The sequence below is a fragment of the Salmo salar genome, chromosome ssa03 (assembly GCF_905237065.1).
Source record: "Salmo salar chromosome ssa03, Ssal_v3.1, whole genome shotgun sequence".
NCBI lineage: Eukaryota > Metazoa > Chordata > Actinopteri > Salmoniformes > Salmonidae > Salmo > Salmo salar.
This window is the reverse complement of record NC_059444.1, coordinates 56,414,119-56,433,739: the sequence shown is the minus strand read 5'-3', so window position 1 is coordinate 56,433,739 and position 19,621 is coordinate 56,414,119. Positions and strand designations below refer to the sequence as shown.

The following is a 19,621-nucleotide window of genomic DNA, read 5'->3' as shown; positions in this document are numbered from 1 at the left end:
CACACATACAGTACACAGTCCATGTCTCAATTGTCTCAAGACAAAAAATCCTCCCCTCCATCTACACTGATTGAAGTGGATTTAACAAGTGACATCAATAAGGGATCACAGCTTTCACCTGGTCAGTGTATGTCATGGAAAAAGTAGGTGTCCTTAATGTTTTGTACACTCAGTGTATACAGTAACTAAATCCCACATTTTTGCTTATCCGTTTCACATACATCCATGTGCTTTTACGGAGAAAATATAAAGGACTATACAACATTTAAGTGTATCATACATTGTCCAAAAAAAAGTTGAAGAGCATTATGGCCTTGACAAATAGCTGTAATAGCTGAATTCGAACCCGGGTCTAATCACGGCCACCTGGTGAGATTAGCATAGGGCTAAATGTACCAGGTTTGGTTTATAAAGCCGTCCTGCATAAACTTCAGCCGTACCTGACTTCATTGTTAACATACAGAATAATGAGATACTAGATGCGGTCTCAGGGATGGCTAACTCTGGAGACTCCCTGTCAAAATAAAGATGAAATAACATAAATAAAAAATGTGATGAGTTCAGCTAAATCAATTTTGGTTGCAGATGCAAGTGGCGGCATCTCAAGCAACTTTGCTGATACACAAAAGTTATCCAAACGTTTGGTAATTGTAACAGCATCGATATAGACAAAATCCTGGCTGTACATTTAGCTATATTCTGTATGGATTCTGTATGGAGGAATGGCCTGAGATCCCAATGTGTTCTTCAATCTCAATAAGCATTTTACAAAAAGGCTCAGTGCCATTATCCTCGCAAGGGGAAGGTACCCCTATCTTTGTGAGAGAAAAAAAAGACTACTTGTTAAACAAAATATTTTTCTCAGAAAAATTATATTAATATAAAAGATGTTTATATAGAATTTGTATTATTTATTTTATAATTTGTTTTGCTCGTCTTTATCAAGGGTGACAATAATTTTGGTCATGACTGTACTTAACTTTTTACTGACCATATTGTCCCTGTGGGATGTATTTTTTTGCAGTCTCAAACAAATCTATGCCTACCTTGCCACTCAAAGCTGCCAGGGGCGCCCACGATGACCTCTGTGTCAGTGATGGCAGCAGAGATGCCCATGTTGCACATGACTTCACCTGTGATGTCTTTAGTGTGGCTGCACACCTGATCAGGGTTCTGCCAGTGCATGTCTGTTTCATTATAGTTCAGGTCGTTACCACGGATATAACACTTCCCAATCATCTGACGCAGCTTCAATACGCCATGTAACTTCACAAAGCGATGGCCACAGGTCTGAGAGAGAGAGAGAAGGAGAGAGAGAATCAGAATTGATCCTCTTTGTCTTGGTCATTCCATACTTGGCCATTTAATCAAGTAGTATGATACAGTCATTTGCCAGAGATAATCATTCAAATCAGTATTGAATGCATTTTTTTGCTGTAATTTACACTAATCTGTTCAGTAAACTCAGAAAGTAGAGTTGCTGGTCTGGAGGGTCACCAGAGGATTGACTGATGGCCTCTTGAACCAATGAATCTTTAATAAGCAGACGAGAAGTTACTCACCAGAATTCGCCCCCCTGGCTGTCTTTGGCTGGCCACTGTTACCCCCAGCCACATATCCTCCACTCTGTCCTCACCCTCAATGAGGTCAGGGTCTGAAAGGTCACAGTATATCACACCACTCATCATCACTGTGCTTTGGGTTTCATAACAATACAACAATAAGGCATTTCTTTTAGGAATCAGAACAAATTTCTTCCTTATGTTCCTCTTCAAATCCCTTATTTCAGTTGATTTGATATTAACATTTCCTCTGTGGTGTTCTAAATGGATAGTACCTTTGTGGAACAATCAGTATCTATTCTTAGTCCAAATGTACTATAATATTTCCTTACATTTTTAAAGCAGAATTAGCAACTCTGAGCAACAACTGCAAAACCACAATGCATACCTGAGCCAATCAGGTTCATCCTGGTGCAATCTGATTGGGCAACGTTTACAGGGCAGGTATACACATCTCCTGTTTCATTGGCCTTCACGCCAGACTCTGCCTTCTCCTTGGGTGCTCCAACAAGGAGTCTGTGGATCCAAACAAGACAAAACAAATCTGCGTTTACATTTCAACCCCAAGATTAGCCATCTATAGTAGATTAGCCATCTATAGTACAGTATGTTAAACTCACTTACAACAGGGCACCACACGCATGTCTGCAGGAGATCAGATGATACCCAGTGGTGTAGTGGCAGGTATACGCAAGCATACGCATTATACACACTGTTTTCAGTGGGCATTGCGTATACTCCCTTCTTAATCCTCACAAGTAGTTTACTCGAGGTATACGCAGTATCAATAAATAAGGCTGATTTAACAGATCAGAATGTTTCAGTTAAAATGTTGATGAACTATATTTCTCAATTTTAAGCGCACCACTGTGCACACTGCGTTAGAGATCTAAAGATGCAACACCTATTATGGGTTGCTAACATGACCAGGATAGTGCCTTTGGCTGCTAAACAACGAAGGAAAGTTGATTTGAAAAATAGGCCTATAGAACAGGAGGTTTCTAAAATGTTTCCCTCAACATTTCTATGGTCTTATTTTGGCTTGGCTACTTTGAAGCAAGGTAAGACATGCCCTCATAATATGAAGTAAAACATCCAGGTTTCAAACAATTAAGGAACAGGAAACATATAGAGATGCTAATGACAGGCCTAACTGTCTTCTGTTAGATGGAAAGGCTTTCCAAAAAACCTTCTCAATGAAATGTTATACATTCTGCCAGGTATGTCTACCTGGCAGAATGATATCGTGATTATTTGCATCAATCCAGTGGCCATTTGTTTAGCAAACTCCATCTCATGTCCGCTACAGAAACACTGCTATCGAAATAACAGTGCTAAGTGCCTGCAGATTTGAATTAAAGGGTAACTACAACTCAAAAGTGGTCTCCTGATGTGGTTTAAGCATTGATGTTGACTTAGAACTTTTTTATTTATTTTTCAATTATGAAAATGTGACTTTGAGAGCTAAAACCTGAAAGAAATCTGTGAATTTCTGACTCGGTTGACAACCTCGTTTATCTATGTCAATAGTAGGCCAACTATTAGATTACTTGCACAGTACGTCTTGGCTTGTCCTGACTGTGAAAGACCAATATGGGATTCATCATTTTAGGTCATTCAGAGTATATGTCACTGTTTCTCAGAGGGCGACATTACTTCGCCGGGCGGGCCGTTTGGGAAGATGTTAGCAAAATTAGAGTATATGCACTACACCAGGCACCTCTACACCACGTCAACAATGCATATCCACTGATCCAGTGATAACTGCCACCTAATTGGCTATCTGATCAGAGGTCTTTTCCCATACAGACATGTGGCATTGTGAGGCAGCGAGAGTAGTAATTCAAAATGTCTTGCTTCCTTTAGACAGAGAGTCAAATGTATGTATTTGGATTAAAAGGTGTCTTAACCAAACAATTTGAGCTGTCCTCCCTTGCTTCAATAAAAGATAATAGTTGTAACACAGATGACTGCCCCTGTGAAATAGAGCGGCAGGCAGCCAAGCCAGGATGTGTCGATTTTTCCCCATCTCGCTCTCTTTCTCGCTCTCTTTCTCGTTGATATGCTGTACACACTGCAATGAGGTGGGTACTGATGAGGAGGAGTCGGGAGAGGTCAGACACAGAGAAGTCAGACTGGAGAGAGGTAGAACGAGTAAACAGAGGAGAGACTGGGGAGGAGGAGGGAGAGAGCAATGAGAGGCGGCAGCCAGACAATGACAGACGGAAGACAGGGAGGACCAGTGAGGAGTTCTGAACTGAAGGGCACCTTTCTCCTCCCATCCGTCCCTCCGAGCTGTCTCATCCAGTTTGGGGGGGGTCTAATTTAATTTTGTCGCCCCCCTCCCCTCACCCAGGACCCGGGTTGGGTTGTGTCATGTGACTCTAAATCAGGTTTGCCTGACCAGGAACGAGGAAATGAGCATGTCACGTAAAGGGTGAGTGAGCTGTGGCATACAAGGACAAGACAGCATCCAAACAACCCAAGTCAATCAGTCTCTTCTCCTTTAATTCATAATTCCTTTCTCTCTCCCGCTTTCTCTCCAATACGTCTCATTCATAAGTCGCTTGGGATGTGGATGGGACATTGGAGAAAGAAACATCAAGCAATTCCACGCAATATTCATTCATAACAAGAAGGCATTATAGTAAAGACACTACTGTGGCACACGATGATTCTATAAGGAATCCAGAAATGGGAAAAGTGTCAAGTGAGAGCTCCACTGGGTTAAGAAGATCTGTACATTTGTAGCAACAAAGACAGATATTTCAGCTTTGACTGTAGTATCTAGACCCTGGCAGACATAAATAGTCAGAGCTCATCAGTCAAGTTGAATAAATGCCAGTCGTCACCAAGGCGATGACAGAGATAATAGGGAGGACATTTACTGACTTCCACCAATCAGGCTGTCTAGCTACACAGATAATGTTATCACAAATGCCACTGGCCCACTGGAGAGAAGTAGGAGAGATACACATACCAGAGAGTAGAGGAGGATCACTACTGATCAGTGTGTGTGTGTGTGTGTGTGTGTGTGTGTGTGTGTGTGTGTGTGTGTGTGTGTGTGTGTGTGTGTGTGTGTGTGTGTGTGTGTGTGTGTGTGTGTGTGTGTGTACATGCATGTGTGTAATTGTTCCACTCATCTGACATCTGACCTGGGAGTGCTCTCCCCGCTACTTTAGAAAAAGGAGCTCCAGTACTGGCAGCTGGGGTATGTCATACAGGTAGCAGGGGGTACTAGGAAGGAATGCAACACTACCAGCACACAGGCTAATGATGTCCATGCCGGCGTGCTCTGCATGCTCTCCATTCCCACTGTACTGTAAGACGTAACAGAAGAAAGAGTCCTTCAAATACTTTGAGCGTTTGCTTGAGCCTGCATCGAGTGCCTGATGGGCCGGGTTTGTGGTTTTTGGAATATTCTATTGGTTTATTGAGCCAGGCAAGCGCAACCGAACACAGATAAAGTATTTGAAAGGATTTCAAATACTATTTGAACCCAGGGCTGAAAAGAGCACATGATATTAGAGATAATCAAGCCCTGATGTGTCTTCTCTACGGAAAAAAAAACATGAATTTCTCATGTGATCTTATGTCAAGTTAATGTGATAACGTGACAACATGTAAAAGCAACATGTGAAAACATTTGAGCACATGTGAAAACATGATCTCATTTGAAACAAATGTGACAACATGGGGATGCAACATTTCAACATGTGATACCATGAAACTACGCGTGACAACATTTTAACGTTTTTCACGTCAATATGCATTTCCACATGCGAGAGTTAGATTTCCACGTGAACATTTGTCACGTGAAAGTGCAAGTTCGATTTTCACATGTGAAAGTTTTTCATGTGTGAATGCTAATTCCACATGTGAATCTACATTTCACATGTACGGTGAAAACATGTTATTCTCCTCACATGTGAAAAGGTGGTGTTAACATTTAACATGGGAACTCTACACTGAGTGTATAAAACATTAGGAACAGCAGGTGAATCCAGCTGAAAGCAATGATCCCTTATTGATGTCACTTGTTAAATCCACGTGTATCAGTGTAGATGAAGGGGAGGAGACAGGTTAAAGAAGGATTTTTAAGCCAAGGGGACAATTGTGTATGTGTGCCATTCAGAAGGTGAATTGGCAAGACAAAATATTTAAGTGCCTTTGAACAGGGTATGGTTGTAGGTGGCCAGGACTGAGTGTGTCAAGAACTGCAACGCCGCTGGATTTCTCATGCTCAACAGTTTCCCGTGTGTATGAAGAATGGTCCACCACCCAAAGGACATCCAGCCAACTTGACAACTGTAGGAAGCATTGGAGTCAACTTGGGCCAGCATCCCTGTGGAACGCTTTCAACACCTTGTAGAGTCCACGCCCCAATGAATTGAGGCAGTTCTGAGGGCAAAAGGAGGTGAAACTCAATATTTGGAATGTGTTGTACTCTCAATGTATATTGAATACATGTGAACATATAGTTTCACATGTGAACAGCTGAACTCACGTGTCTCTTGTTTTCACATGAACATTTCAGCTCAATTTGTGAAAACAGTTATTTCGCATGTGAAATTTCACGTTTTTTTTGTAAGGGAACTAATGAAATGGTATCGGGGTTTTAAGGTAGGTGATACGCTGTTGAGTTAAATGTGTTATAAAAAAGATGTACAAATCTTTAATCAATGACAATATGATCGCATTTGACATGATCACTTAGTACTGACTTTTCAATATGACCTCACCTGGGATTTGAACTCACAACCTCTGGATTACAGTGATCTTTCAGCTGCTCGTACACATTCATTCCTTATAACATATCTCTGCACTTGGAGAAAGAGTGTTATCTGCCCTGCTATTTTAGTTATCAGTTAATCTTACTATTCTCTCATCGTTGATTTCATTGACTTATCTTAGCAATTCAAGGGTTTTCTGTATAGTTGTCTAGGGGCGTATTACTCCTGAATCACTATGATAAATATAATAGTTTTTCTTGGGCGTATTATACAAAGTCCAAAGTGTATGAATACAGGAGCAATCAGTCACTGACACATAAATAGTGGCATAGCAGGAAGATCAGAATGCTGTGAAGCAGGAGGTTGAGAGTTCAAATCCCAGGTGAGGACATATTGTATAATAATTACTATATAAATAAATAAACATACACAATGTAGTCATATGTAAGTGGAAAACACTGTGGCTACTTCGGGACATCCTAGCACCTTTTTGTTTGCAGGGCATCATGTGAAAGTTTAAATCCACATGTGAAAGGTTATGTGAAATATCATCACATGTGAAGTGTTCCAAAACGAAATGGTTTCACATGCGAAATCATGTGTTTTTTCCCCATAAGGGTTATGCCCAATTGCCCACTGAACATACCTCGTACGCAATTGCATAGCCAGCCTGCCTTCTTCCCTGCTATATGACATTACATGCTTGGACAGGCTGCTTCGCTTGCTTGGATTGTTAGGATATCATCCGTGTTTGTGATAGGGGGGAATCTGAATTCTCTGGTTCGATTCTGATAGTTTAATTTACAATTGTTTAAGTAGAGCTCTTATCAACATTCTACTATTTGAGTACACCGGATTTAAACCTACTCAAGTCAGTGGCTGTTATCATGGGAATGACTGAGCCTTTGTGGGTTGGGTTGGGTATAAACAACATGAGCCTTGTTTGAAAAGACTGAAAGCCAAAGGTGCTAAATTCCTTTAATTCGCATAGCCTAACCTTTTTAACGATGTCTTTGTCATGAGCAGTTAACAAAAGACACATTACCAAACCCCTTAAGCAAACACACTCATTCATGTAATAGAAACAGCGAGAGTGCATTCACTTGTGCTACTGCAGGCAACGTTGTGGGCGACTGAAATGAGAGAAGCATAAAGGTCTCCGATTGAGTTGCATTGGCTCGGCTGCATGGGAACTCAAGGTAAGACACGTCACAATCCCTTAATTCACTTTATCTCTGAATCTCAAGCCAAATCCTTCAGCGATGAGGTGGGAAATCAGGGATAAAGGGGAAGATATGGCACAGTTCATAGTCAGGCTATGTGTAAGCACAGGTACTATAGACCTACTCTGCACACACACACACACACACACACACCTCCTAGTCCTAACCATCCCATACTGTACAAAGGTCACTAATGACAACGCTCAGGGGGGAGAGTTGGCAAAGTAGAGTAAATAAATGACTAAGATATCTACATGAACACTAGATATCGTGAAAAGGCATGCCCAGTAATAAGAAGTTCACTTTTTTTTTAGGGGTGGTGTTTCTTAAGGCATAAGCTCTGCTGGGTTTGAATGCACTTCACTTTGCAGCGCAAGACTCACTTCAATGAACTCTCAATGTTGTGTGACTGGAAGCAAAGTCTATCTGTAAATGTCACAGGGTGAGAAAGCACTTCTGCCATCTTCCCAATAAGTGATTTTACACTGGAATCTCAATTTTGAATAATCCTCTCACAAAACCCCTAAATCCAAAGGACTGAGACAAGGGTTCGACCTCTTAGTAGCTTGGCAGGCCATCTTGGTGAGTAGTCCACTGAAAATTCCACCACACCTTTCCAAAGATGCTACTAAAAATGAGTAACCCACTTCTTGGCAATCAAAAGAACTAGTGGTTTAATAAGTAATAGAGAGAACAGAGGAAGCATAGCAACAGGACTTATGTAGCTGGCTGGTAGACAATCATTTCCTCTCCCATACTGGCCCAGTGCCCTGGCACACACAGTAAAATAGAAAAACAGACCACTACACCTGAGACAGGATGTGGCCGATGACCTCATAGTACATACTGGAACTTGTTTTAGTCTGTGGTGAATACCAGGACTATAGCCAGGTGGATGAAGTATTCAGAATGGACTTGATGATTTAACACTTGGTCAGTTTGCTGTGAAAAGTGAATGTCCAAGATTGACGTTCGTGGATGGTAATGTACTGTATCATCAACATTGGTTGTTGTGTTCCCTCTCTCACAAAGTAGTACTTTCCTGTGGCTCAGTTGGTAGAGCATGGTGTTTGCAACGCCAGCATGGTGTGTGTGACACCAGGGTTGTGGGTTTGATTCCCACGGGGGGCCAGTACAAAAAAAAAATGCATGCAATGAAATGTATGCATTCACTACTGTAAGTTGCTCTTATCCAGAGCGTCTGCTAAATGACTAAAAATGTAAAAGTAGCTAATAGTTATCAACAATATGCTAACTTACGTGACCTGGTATTTTCAAACATGGTTTTGGGAAAAAGGCATGGGGTTATATATACAGTATTTCCTGTGAGGGAGAAAACTGAGGCCTGGCTTTGAAAGTGTAGCTAAACAACTGGCAACATGGGCGTGGCCTGAATACACAATGCAATATAAGATCACCATGGCGATAAGCTCCGGAACCTGCTGCACGGTCGTCAGCGACAGCTAGGCCTGACAGCGAGAAGGAAGTGAAACTGCCCGTAGAGAGAGACAACACGGACGGCTGATCACCATATTGTCCCCTGGCACGAATGCATCCACATGAGACTAAACATAGCACCTTTCTGTCAACGTGTAGGGCCACATCTAAAGACATTCACCACAATCAACAAGATTGGCTTCTTTAGGCATTCCAGTGTATTCAGTGTCCTGCACAGAGCAACACGGTTGAAGACATGAGATCAAGATCAATCTAAAACAGCAACTGGTTTACATGGCTTCCCACATGAATAAAGAATGATATCTTTAGCCTCACAGAGATTCTAAAAGAATGTAAATGTACTTATTAGAAAGTAATCAAAAATGTCCAGGAAAAATGCACTTTGAATTTTTATTAAGATATACCAAAAGGAACACAGAGTGCTGCAATCGTAAACGTTGAAGTAGCGTACGCCCCAACTGAAAACACAATGACATGTCATGTCCTGTTTTGTCTCCGCAAACAGAACAGCTCTAATCAGAGATATCACACACCCATCACATCACAGAGGGAAATGGAAAGAAAAGTGGCAGTGAAAATGACATCAGTCCGAACTTCAGAGAGATTATTCTGTAGCTTTCACAGACCTCACGTACACAGGCAGCAAACAGCAGTGTTTCCAGCAACACGGTGTTTCACACAGCTTTCAGGACAAGACAATGTTTTCTGCCTGTTGCCATGAAGCTACTCAAGCCTCATCCAAATGATGTTGGATAAACAGGGTATGCTTTGAAGATTGACATGTTGCTATTTGGAGGCAATACAGAGAGACAATCTGTGCCAAAATGTTTAAATGTACTTGATTGATACAAAGAAACAGTACATTTGTCACACGCAAAAAAAATATATACTTTCTAAGTGTCTGTTTATTAAAACAATTAAAACTGTAATCATTCACATTTGATGAAATCCTCCTTTTGTCTGTTTATTCTGCAACTTAGCGTGCACGGGTCCAAAAACAAACATGAACAAAAAGAGACAAGACGTGATTAGGTTACAGTACTGAGCAGCCACTGTAGGCAGAGGCCTAGCAAGCCAAGGCCTCTTTCTAACTCGTGTGTTAACTACTAGACAGACTAAATCAAGTCGGACAGCAGACGCGGCTGGAGTCCTGAATGAAACACAAGCCAGACGTGTATGTCTCATTCATTATGTGGAATTACCTGGTGTCGGAATCGACTCTCTTGAAAACAAATAGTACTCCCGGTCAGAACCGTTAACCTGACTATACGCCTCTGTCTGTCTGTCATGACGCACACACACACACACACACACACACACACACACACACACACAGCCCTAAGGTCATTTTAAATACTATCGACCAATAAAGACCAGTAATGAGCTGAATCCTTACCTTGTTGTTTTAACTGCCCTTTGCAAGTAATGTTTAAGCGACTTTTAAAATAAGCATGTTTAGTCTGTCAGATCTATAGGTCGTGTCTGATGTACCTGTAAACATGATGATTCACTAGTTGGCTGTTTTACCTCAAGGCACAAAAGGAGACAGAATTCAGGGGGACTCAATTATAAAACATACTTGTTGTGTTATCATTGTATTATCCGGTAACTCATAGTATTAAAACAATTATGAAATCAGTCGATCTCCTCAGACGACGGTAGATCAAAATGTCATAGCGAGGTATCTTGAGTGCAGAAAATCAACGAGCCACATGGTGACTAAATCACATGGTGTGAAGTAGCTCAGGTCTCTCACAGAGCTGTCAAATCAACAGCAGGTACAGCAGTGTTCATGGAAGTAACCCCGCTAATTCTACCCCTTGCGCTGACAGTCTGGAATTTATCACATCAAAGTGTCAGGTAACCCGACCCTGGACTTGGCTATTGTCCAGAGAAACAGATAAGACTGGAGTGGACTGTCAAGACTAGACTTCACGCAAAGACAGGACACGATCAATTGTCAGATGCTCAGAAATAAATCACGATTTCAATTTTAACATACTGTAGGCTACGTTCGAACGGATGAATCAATGAAACAATCATCACACAATACGCGAATACAATGAATAGGCCTAATAAAGAGTAGACAATAACAGCTAGCGCAGAAGTACAGACCAGGTGTGATGTAGGAGCACAATGAGACAGACCACTACAAAAACCACATCCCGGTATCTGATTAGCAGTCCACCAAAATGTTTTCATTATTTCAACCACCATATGGAGAAGTCATCGTCACGGTGCTGTGGGACAGGACAGGATACCCTATTACAGTCCAGACCTGGGTTCAAATACTATTTGAAATCTATCGATTACTTAAGAGTGCTTACTTAAGTCTTCCTGGAGAGCCATATGGGCGTGGTTTGCATTTTAGGGACTTTCTATTGTTTCCATGGCAAAGGGCAAGCTCAATCAAGTACAGCTAAAGTATTTGAAATGATTTCAAATCGTACCCAGGTCTGTTACAGAGTACAGCCAAGACCGGAAAGAATGGGTTACTATGAAGGAAATGGGTGATTTGTCTGCAGGACAAGAGGGCTGACAGTGTGGGTATAAAGCTTTCATTGACTAAAAAGTTTGCAGGGGTCACATTACTCCTCCACCGGAACCTTTTATGTCTGTGAGACCCGACAGTGGTGGAAGTGGAACGGAGTGTGTGAACGTTTTGACTGCTGTGGAAGTCTGGAATAAAACGTGGCATGCCAAATACAACCTTTGAACTCCCCACCTGGAGTTCGTTCTAAGGGGCGGTGTGTCTCTCACGTTCAGTTATGTCATGTTGGAAAGGAAGCTCTGGAGGACTCTCCAGATCCAATTTCCCCTTACATTTAGGAACCGACAAACTGGAGGACTCGGGAGCCTCTCGGTAAAGGGAGAATGTCAAGAATCTTTTTATTTAACCATTATTTTTAAAAGACCCCTGAGGTTCGAAATCCCTTTTTGTAAAGGCAACCTGGGATATTTACCCCACAGTAGACATATTGCCTACTAGTCAAACAACATCAGCCAACTGTATGACTTATTATCTCTGTTGCGGTTGATACAGTGAACGCGACCACAGAGGCCACCAAAAAGGAGCCTTTGAAACAGGGAGAATGTGAAGAATCTTTACTCCCACAGCAGACAGTCAAACAATGTCAGACATTTCAATGAGTTATGTCCCTTTCTGTCTGTTCTGGTTGATACAGCAAAACCGACCACGAAAGGTCTGCTTCCTATAACACTCAGAGCCGGAGCCCTGTCCATCCTCTTGAGTTACTATTATATAGTGCACTACTTTTGACCAGGGTGCAGTTTGGGGCGGAAGCCTAACTTGACAGGTGCTTCCTGTTGGAAGCACCTGTCGAATCTCTCCAGTTCATCCACAGAGCATTCAATGGGCACTTCACTTTTTATCCCCCTATTGGAAGGTAGACACTGGTATGGTGCTGGAAATAATGAATGTGAATTTAAAAACAGGTGAACTGTCCCTTCAACATTCATCTGCCTCTCATTATCTCCCTCTCATTAGCACCTGACACAGCGATGTTACAAACAGCCCACCTCAACCCGACTCAACCTGACCAAAGCAGGTTCAAGTGTAGTACTACACCACTTAGGATCATTAGCCCGTTAATTGATGTCAACACTGTCAGCCGTTTTAAATGTTCGTGGCTGTAATTACTATGCTATACTTTAGAGAAATTATCTGGTACCTTAAAACATAAGACAAATATGGGTAGGATTCAACAGCATGCAAGTATGGATTTGGTTTTGTCTCAAATGTATAGATAAGCATGAGCAAAAGAGTTGTCAAATCGCTCCACTTTGAGACCAACCAATTAAGTGAAACGGAGATAGGACTGCTGACGCTAGCATTAGTAATATCACCCATTAAAAAGGAAGTCATTGAGGGACAAGTATTTCAATCACCCAATCGTAATCAGGCTACAGGGAACCCTTTCATTCTGTGAGTAAATCACTCCCATTCACATCCCCTGGGGTCAAGGACCCAAGGGATTTCCTCCTCTGCACTTCCTGACATGACAGCACTGGTGACATGCAAGCATAATGGTATGTCCCTGACTTAAACCACCAAATCTTTAACCTGGACATTTTAGATGGGTGATTAATGCAAAAGTTAAAAAAATTGGTTTGGTCTATGCGTTAATTTTTGATGTCTTGAATCTTGTGATGATCATTTTTATAATCCTATATGTATAAAACATGTCCTAAAAAAAATATTAGAGCTTTGTGGGTTACACTGACTTGAGAAATCTGTCATTTGAGTCCAACTGGTCCTAACACAAATGTATACAGGCAAGAACATTTTACATTCAGTAGTCCATTGGCGATAGACTTGTGGGAGAGCAGTGACATTGTTAAACCAAAAAGGCAGCAGCCTACCAGCCTACGTACAGGACGTACAAGCTACTTCCCAGTCCTGAATTAAAACAGACAGTATTCAGTCAGCCAAATTCAGTCTGCCAATTTTACAGCAGGTTATTAGAGGGATCGACCACACCACATGTACTTTTCATCTGTGTCAGACGGTGCAGTTAATTGATATGGCGTGGGGGTTTACGTATGGATTCCCATTAAAAGCTCAATTCAATTAGTTGGAATAAAGGCGAGGAGAGAGAGAGAGAGAGGCAGGCTCAGCTGCCATAATGTGTTTAAGGTTCTCAAAGAGCCTCCATTGACATGCATGTCAACTCTTGTCCAGTTCAGATGAGGGTCTCAATGGTCACTGAATTAGAAAGCTTTATCACGATGGAAGTACAGATGAAGCAGTTCAGTTCAGTACAGTTCAGTATCAGTACAAGGGAGTTGAACTTCAAGACATGAAGCACTAAGACAAATGGTACACTTATGGTATATGCTATGTTATACAACGGGTAGGTCTAATCCTGAATGCTGATTGGTTAAAACCGCATTCCAGCCGGTGTCTATTCCACAAGTTACCACCGGCTAAATCTATGATGTTAAAATGTCTATTTACTCTGTTCCATCTGACTGCGCAATCCACTGTCTCATCAGACCAGCCAAGCAATTTATAAACTTGATCTCCACTATGAAAAGCATCTAGACATTATTTAACATTTCTTTTAGACTTCTGTCTGTCTCTCCGACATTTGCAACATTGTTTCAATATTCAAATTCTTTCTCGAGCTGTCCCATAGTAATGAACGTGTCGTGAGTCGGGGCGAGACAGACAGGCAGGCAGGCAGGCATCGTTTCTCAGCCAGTAGAAATCATGAGTCAGCTTGCATAATTTTTATGGATATATACAAAGAAATGTAAATTGAAAAAAGGTCAAATGCAACGAAGTGCAGCTATTTCGCAGTCTTTCCAGCTTCAGTTTGAAGTGATTGTGTTAGCGGTGTTGTTGGCTAGCTCCTCTGAACAACAGTGTCCTAAGGAGAGAGCACATTTTCTATGCCAGGTGAAATCGCGCCTCATTAGCTCATTGTTATGGATGTATTCAAATAAATGTCAATAGAAAACACTTAAATGCAAATGCTTATACTTTGTTGTTAGTCTGGCTGCTTTTTGACGTGACTGTAAGTTAGCCGTAGTTGGCTAGCTAGCAAGCAAGGGATAAGAACGTTGCCAGCCAGTATGGCAATGGAACATTGAGAACGAAAGACTGGGTCGCATCCATAGATACAGAACAAAAAGACTGAACAACTGGGTTGCGTCTCTGGCAGCCGAACCGATAGAACGAACGACCAACCGTCTTGGATACAAACCCTAGATTTGTGTCGGGACTATATCTTGTGGAAGGATTAAATAGTATGAATAAATTAATCAAAATAAAGTTAATGAAAATATGTCAGTCATTATTTGAATATGTTGGTAACCTGTTGTATAAAAGTGATAATGCACTCGAAGCCGGTGTTTAGAGGATATTGGCATGGTTTGCCAGCCCTTGACTCGGGCCTATGAACACCCGTGCCAATATATCCTCCAAACACCGACTTTCAGTGCATTATCACTTTAAATATCAAACTACAATATACACATCATTCATTCCACAGCTATAATAGCTGTTTATCATTTTAATTCATTAAAAGTGTATTAATAAAAAAATATTGTTTTATATAAAAACAGGTAAAAATGTATTCATAAATAATATATATACGAATAAATAACAGGTTAACACCATGTGCTAATGACTGCAACACATATTTCGCAACCATTCCTTAACTTTCATTAAAACAGTTGCAGTAGCAAATGGAGGGTTTTAGGAAACAAAAACAATGTTGCCTTACTGTTGTTAATACTGTACCTCTTCAACCAAATGGTTTGCTGGGATACAAAAACTGACGCAATAGCTGCTGTAACCTCTTTATATTGAATGGTTTGAAACAGTTAAGTTCTCATCATCTCTTTACAAGGATAGAGGTGTTGAAGCAGCTGGATCTGAGCCAAGCACAGTATTACCCTTTGCCCTGATGATTCCCTGTTGCATCATGAGGTATTCTAAACGCATTATTAATGCCTCGACACATTCATCTGAGGGTTGATTTGACTGTTATAATTCCTACAGTACTTCAGGTCAGCTTAACCAGCCATAAAAAGGCGCCAGACACCAGCAGCTTTCCTTGAAGGGAAGAACCAGCTCTAGGGTATCTTACTTCTCTCTTAGTCAGTCTTTAAAGCTGCAATATGTAACTTTTTGGGCGACGGACCAAATTCACATAGAAATGTGTGCTATAGGTCTGTCATTCTCATTGAAAGAAAGAACAGATCTACCGCTTCTTAGACTAGGTGTGTTATTTCTATGCTTCCCGTTCTTAAGTTTATTTTTGCATCTTTTACTTTCGGTTTTGTACACCAGCTTCAAACAGCTGAAAATACCGTATCTTGGGTTATGGAAAATATATTTCACAGCGGTTTATTTTTTATTCTCTATACTATACTTGCTTGTTTTGTCAAATAAACTGAAAATAGGCTAACTATTCTAATTTTAGCAACCAGGATATGGTGGAGCGATTTCTGCATAGTGCATCTTTGAGGAAGTCTCTCTGATTTTTGTCGGATATCTAATTGAATCACTATGATATAGGAAGAAAGAGGGAAGGGGACATACCAGTATACTGGCATAAGAGAGTAAGTCCATCACCTGGTGACTGAGTAAATAATATTGGAGAAACCGCTAACACTGTAACCCTCTTGTAAGACAAGAGTTGCTGTGTGTCACTTGACTTGAATCCAACATGGATCTGAGACTGGCTTGTCAGAACTGATCTTCTCTAATTAGAGCTGCATTCCAGTCGGAACCTGTGTGGGGACGACACTATTGATCAGCCTATTGATTCAGAGAACCAACTAGCTTCTGGAGCTGTCTGACAGATCGCCTAATGAGGAAATCTCCCTGAGTACCCCCAGCCATTCCACTTATTTGATGAATTCCATTACTAGCACACCTGATCGAATCCACAACTAATCACCAAGCCTTTCATCAGTTGAATCAGGTGTGCTAGGTGGTCTGGAATACATGAAATACATGGAGCGGCCGAGGGTACTCGAAGAGAGATTTGGGAAATAGTTTGTGCATGAAGTATAACACTTCTTCAGTCCCTTGGGCCTACACATCATATGACAATTGATAACACGGGCAGGACACACACACACATTTGAACACAAATATATACAAAGGATGGCGTGTAGGGGTATAACTGTAATTTCCCTGTACAGTAAGTGACCTTTCTAAGAGAAATAATTGGGTTACCAATGTATTGCCTCAGTTCTCTCTATTAAGAACTACTTGGCAGACCCCGGCTTTGCTTCTCAGTGCACTCATGATTTCATTCCCATCTACTGCAGCAAGATCCAGATTACTGTGCTTTATACAGGCTTCTCCAGGCTGTGTTGTGGCTTGTCTCTGAGGACATACCCTGCACATCCCCAACAAAACCCTCTAAACCCCACCAAATCACCCACACAAACACACACCAAACCCATAGGGCTATGCAACAGCAGCCCTACGAAGAAATAACCCGCAAGTGCTGCCTCAGAACCATTGGGTTGCCAAAAGTAAAACTCAGATCTGTGTTTTGGCCAGGGTTACACAAAACAACCTGCACACAATTTTAGTTGCAAATGGCAAGTAACATCACTTTTAGGGGCGACTTTGTCCAACACCATAACTAGGGCATGGAGTTTTTTTCCAGACCAGGAAACTGGACAGTAGTTTTTCCTGGTGAGGTCATATGGTCAGGAAAAACCTCCAGGCCCAGACAATAACAGCCCGGCCCCCAGGCCATGTGTTCTCATGTCTTCTCTGCAGACACTGAACAGCCGTTTCCTAGGGGACCATACAACAGGAACACAGTCCAAACTCTTCCTCCTGCCCTGACCAGCAACCAGGAAGCCTTCAGACAGACCCATCCATCCAGTCCACAGACACCATTAGGGCTAGGGTCATTTTCCTGACACTCTTGCCCTTAGATGGCCTATCATATAAAGAGAACACTTTGCATTTTCTCTCCCCATATCTCGTCTCAATATCATGGACACTTCTCTTTAAAGGGCTACTCGACTACGGTCATTTTGGTAAGTCATGTATGAAACCACTGTCCAGTGTCTTCCATAGATGGCATGGGCAACTACACAAGAATGTGTGGAGGAGACAAGCCATAAACGACAAAACAGCTCATCACATCTGTTAACAATACGGATGTTGCTGCTATGAACTCGTGAAAGACTCTGAGAGTCAGAGGTAACAACTAAAATGACAGAATGAGAGCAATAAAATAAATCACTGACAAGCTCAACCGAAGAAGAATACCGGCATAAATGCAACATTTTGAGGGGGGTGGGTGTTAGGGACATGAGCTAACATCATATTCTATAAAATCATAATGAATTGCATACGGCCCGTGCATCGTGTTTACTGGTTCAGCCCGACACCATAATTCATGTTAATATGGCTGAGATGTTTTTCCAAATGACTTAACTTGGCACAGTCTCATCACCCACTGAGGCTTTGCTGAAGACAACCCACAACTGAAGAAACACATACAAAAAATATTTGTTGACCTTGTTCACAATTTTTCAACTTCATATTTATAATCTCCCGCTACAAGATATGTGAAAATGGCTGGTTCCTATGTTTTGTGGAAAAAAAGATAAGTGTTTCCAATGACATCCTCGGTGTGCATCGTGATTTTAACCAATTATGAGTAAGCATTGCCAACTAATTGTCTACTAACTGGTTGATGAAGTCATTGGAAACACAAATCTTCCTCTATCTTTTTGACTACAAAACATAGAAACGTGGCATTTCCACAGATGTTGGGGTGGTGCTGGAGATGATGAATATGAAGTTGAAACATTTTGAAATGTCCCTTTAACAAAGCTCCTACTTGACTGAAAACTATCCACAGCCCTCCTTTTATGAGTAATTTTGAGGAAGATACGTGCGGCCTATAATTCAATTGTTCGCCCACATTTTGGAACATGCTTTGTGTCCGTGTCAAATGGGAGATTCTAAGTCAAATGGTCAGGATTGTGTGGGTAGTGATCACATTCATAGGCCTACAGTACACTATACAGAGTGGTTACGTACTTGTGCACCGCTTTACAGTTCAGTCATCGTAACAAGACATTATACACATAAAACACACATACAGATAGACACACAAAAGATACAGTGTCCTACATGTGTTTCTACCTAGATTCAAGCGCACAACAAAATCCTGAGGATGATGTTAGGTAAACTACTTGCCCTTTTCCCATTATGTTTGACCTCATATTGGACGTACTACACAGAGCTAGAGATGTTCAATCTTGGGACTCACCACATTTTCCCTACAATGCTGATGTCGGGCCTTTCAATCAAAACAGGATTGTGTTATGCCCAGCATCAGATCCCATTGTAATAAAAAGAAAACAGCCTGTATGTAAGACCTGCAGGCCTGTTGCATGACATGCCCCTATTGTGTAATCTGTGGCATGCCATCCGCCCTGAGGGAGAGAGGGGCTGGCATTATGAGCTAACCACCAGGCCTGTTGGGGCTACAGCAGAACAGCCTTAGCTAAGCATCTCCTCCTGCCATTATTACTGCAACCAGCCAGAGGATAAAGTGGAGGATTGCTAAAGCCAAGACCAGGCATCTTCCCAGGGGAATTATGCAAGAGGCAATTGTCTGAGTGCTGGGAGCAATTTTTATATGCATTTGAACAGTAACAGTGTCTGCATTTTAAGTAAATGTGCTTATTTGTGTGACTTACTAGGCTCATGTTGTGGGCAAGTCTGTGTAGGGTTTTCTAAATGTGTGAAATAAAGTAAGTACGCAAGTGAGTAAAAGAGTGTGTGTGTGTGTGTGTGTGTGTCTGCGTGCACAGGTGTGGCACACTCACTTCAACTCTCTCCTTGACCACACTCTGGCCACTCAAACACAGGTCAAATAAATCAAGGAACGTTTAACATGTAGTGATGTCACTACAAGGGCATCTGGTTTGTACCAGCCCATTGATTCCACAGAAACAGCAATGAAATTGATTTAAAAAAAAATACATGACACATCACCTTGTCCACTCTCAGGTCTCAGCGGAACTTTGTGGGCCATTAAAGGTGATTGGTGGCTTGTGGATGACGGGGGACAAACTCCCAGGAAGCCTATAATTACTCGTCCTTAACTAGGTTGAAGATGACAAG

The 19,621-nt window shown here is 41.6% G+C and overlaps 1 protein-coding gene across 1 annotated transcript in view; it reads right to left on the bottom strand.

Annotated features, from left to right (window-relative positions):
• Positions 1–19,621, bottom strand: part of LOC106600863 (integrin alpha-3) — a 37,846-nt gene that overhangs the window by 12,935 nt on the left and 5,290 nt on the right. Inside the window, exons 2-4 of the mRNA XM_045714988.1 lie at positions 1,951–2,078; positions 1,563–1,654; positions 1,047–1,290 (exon numbers count right to left, since the gene is read on the bottom strand). Coding sequence (XP_045570944.1) covers positions 1,047–1,290; positions 1,563–1,654; positions 1,951–2,078 — 464 coding nt within the window. The remainder of the gene's footprint in view (positions 1–1,046; positions 1,291–1,562; positions 1,655–1,950; positions 2,079–19,621) is intronic.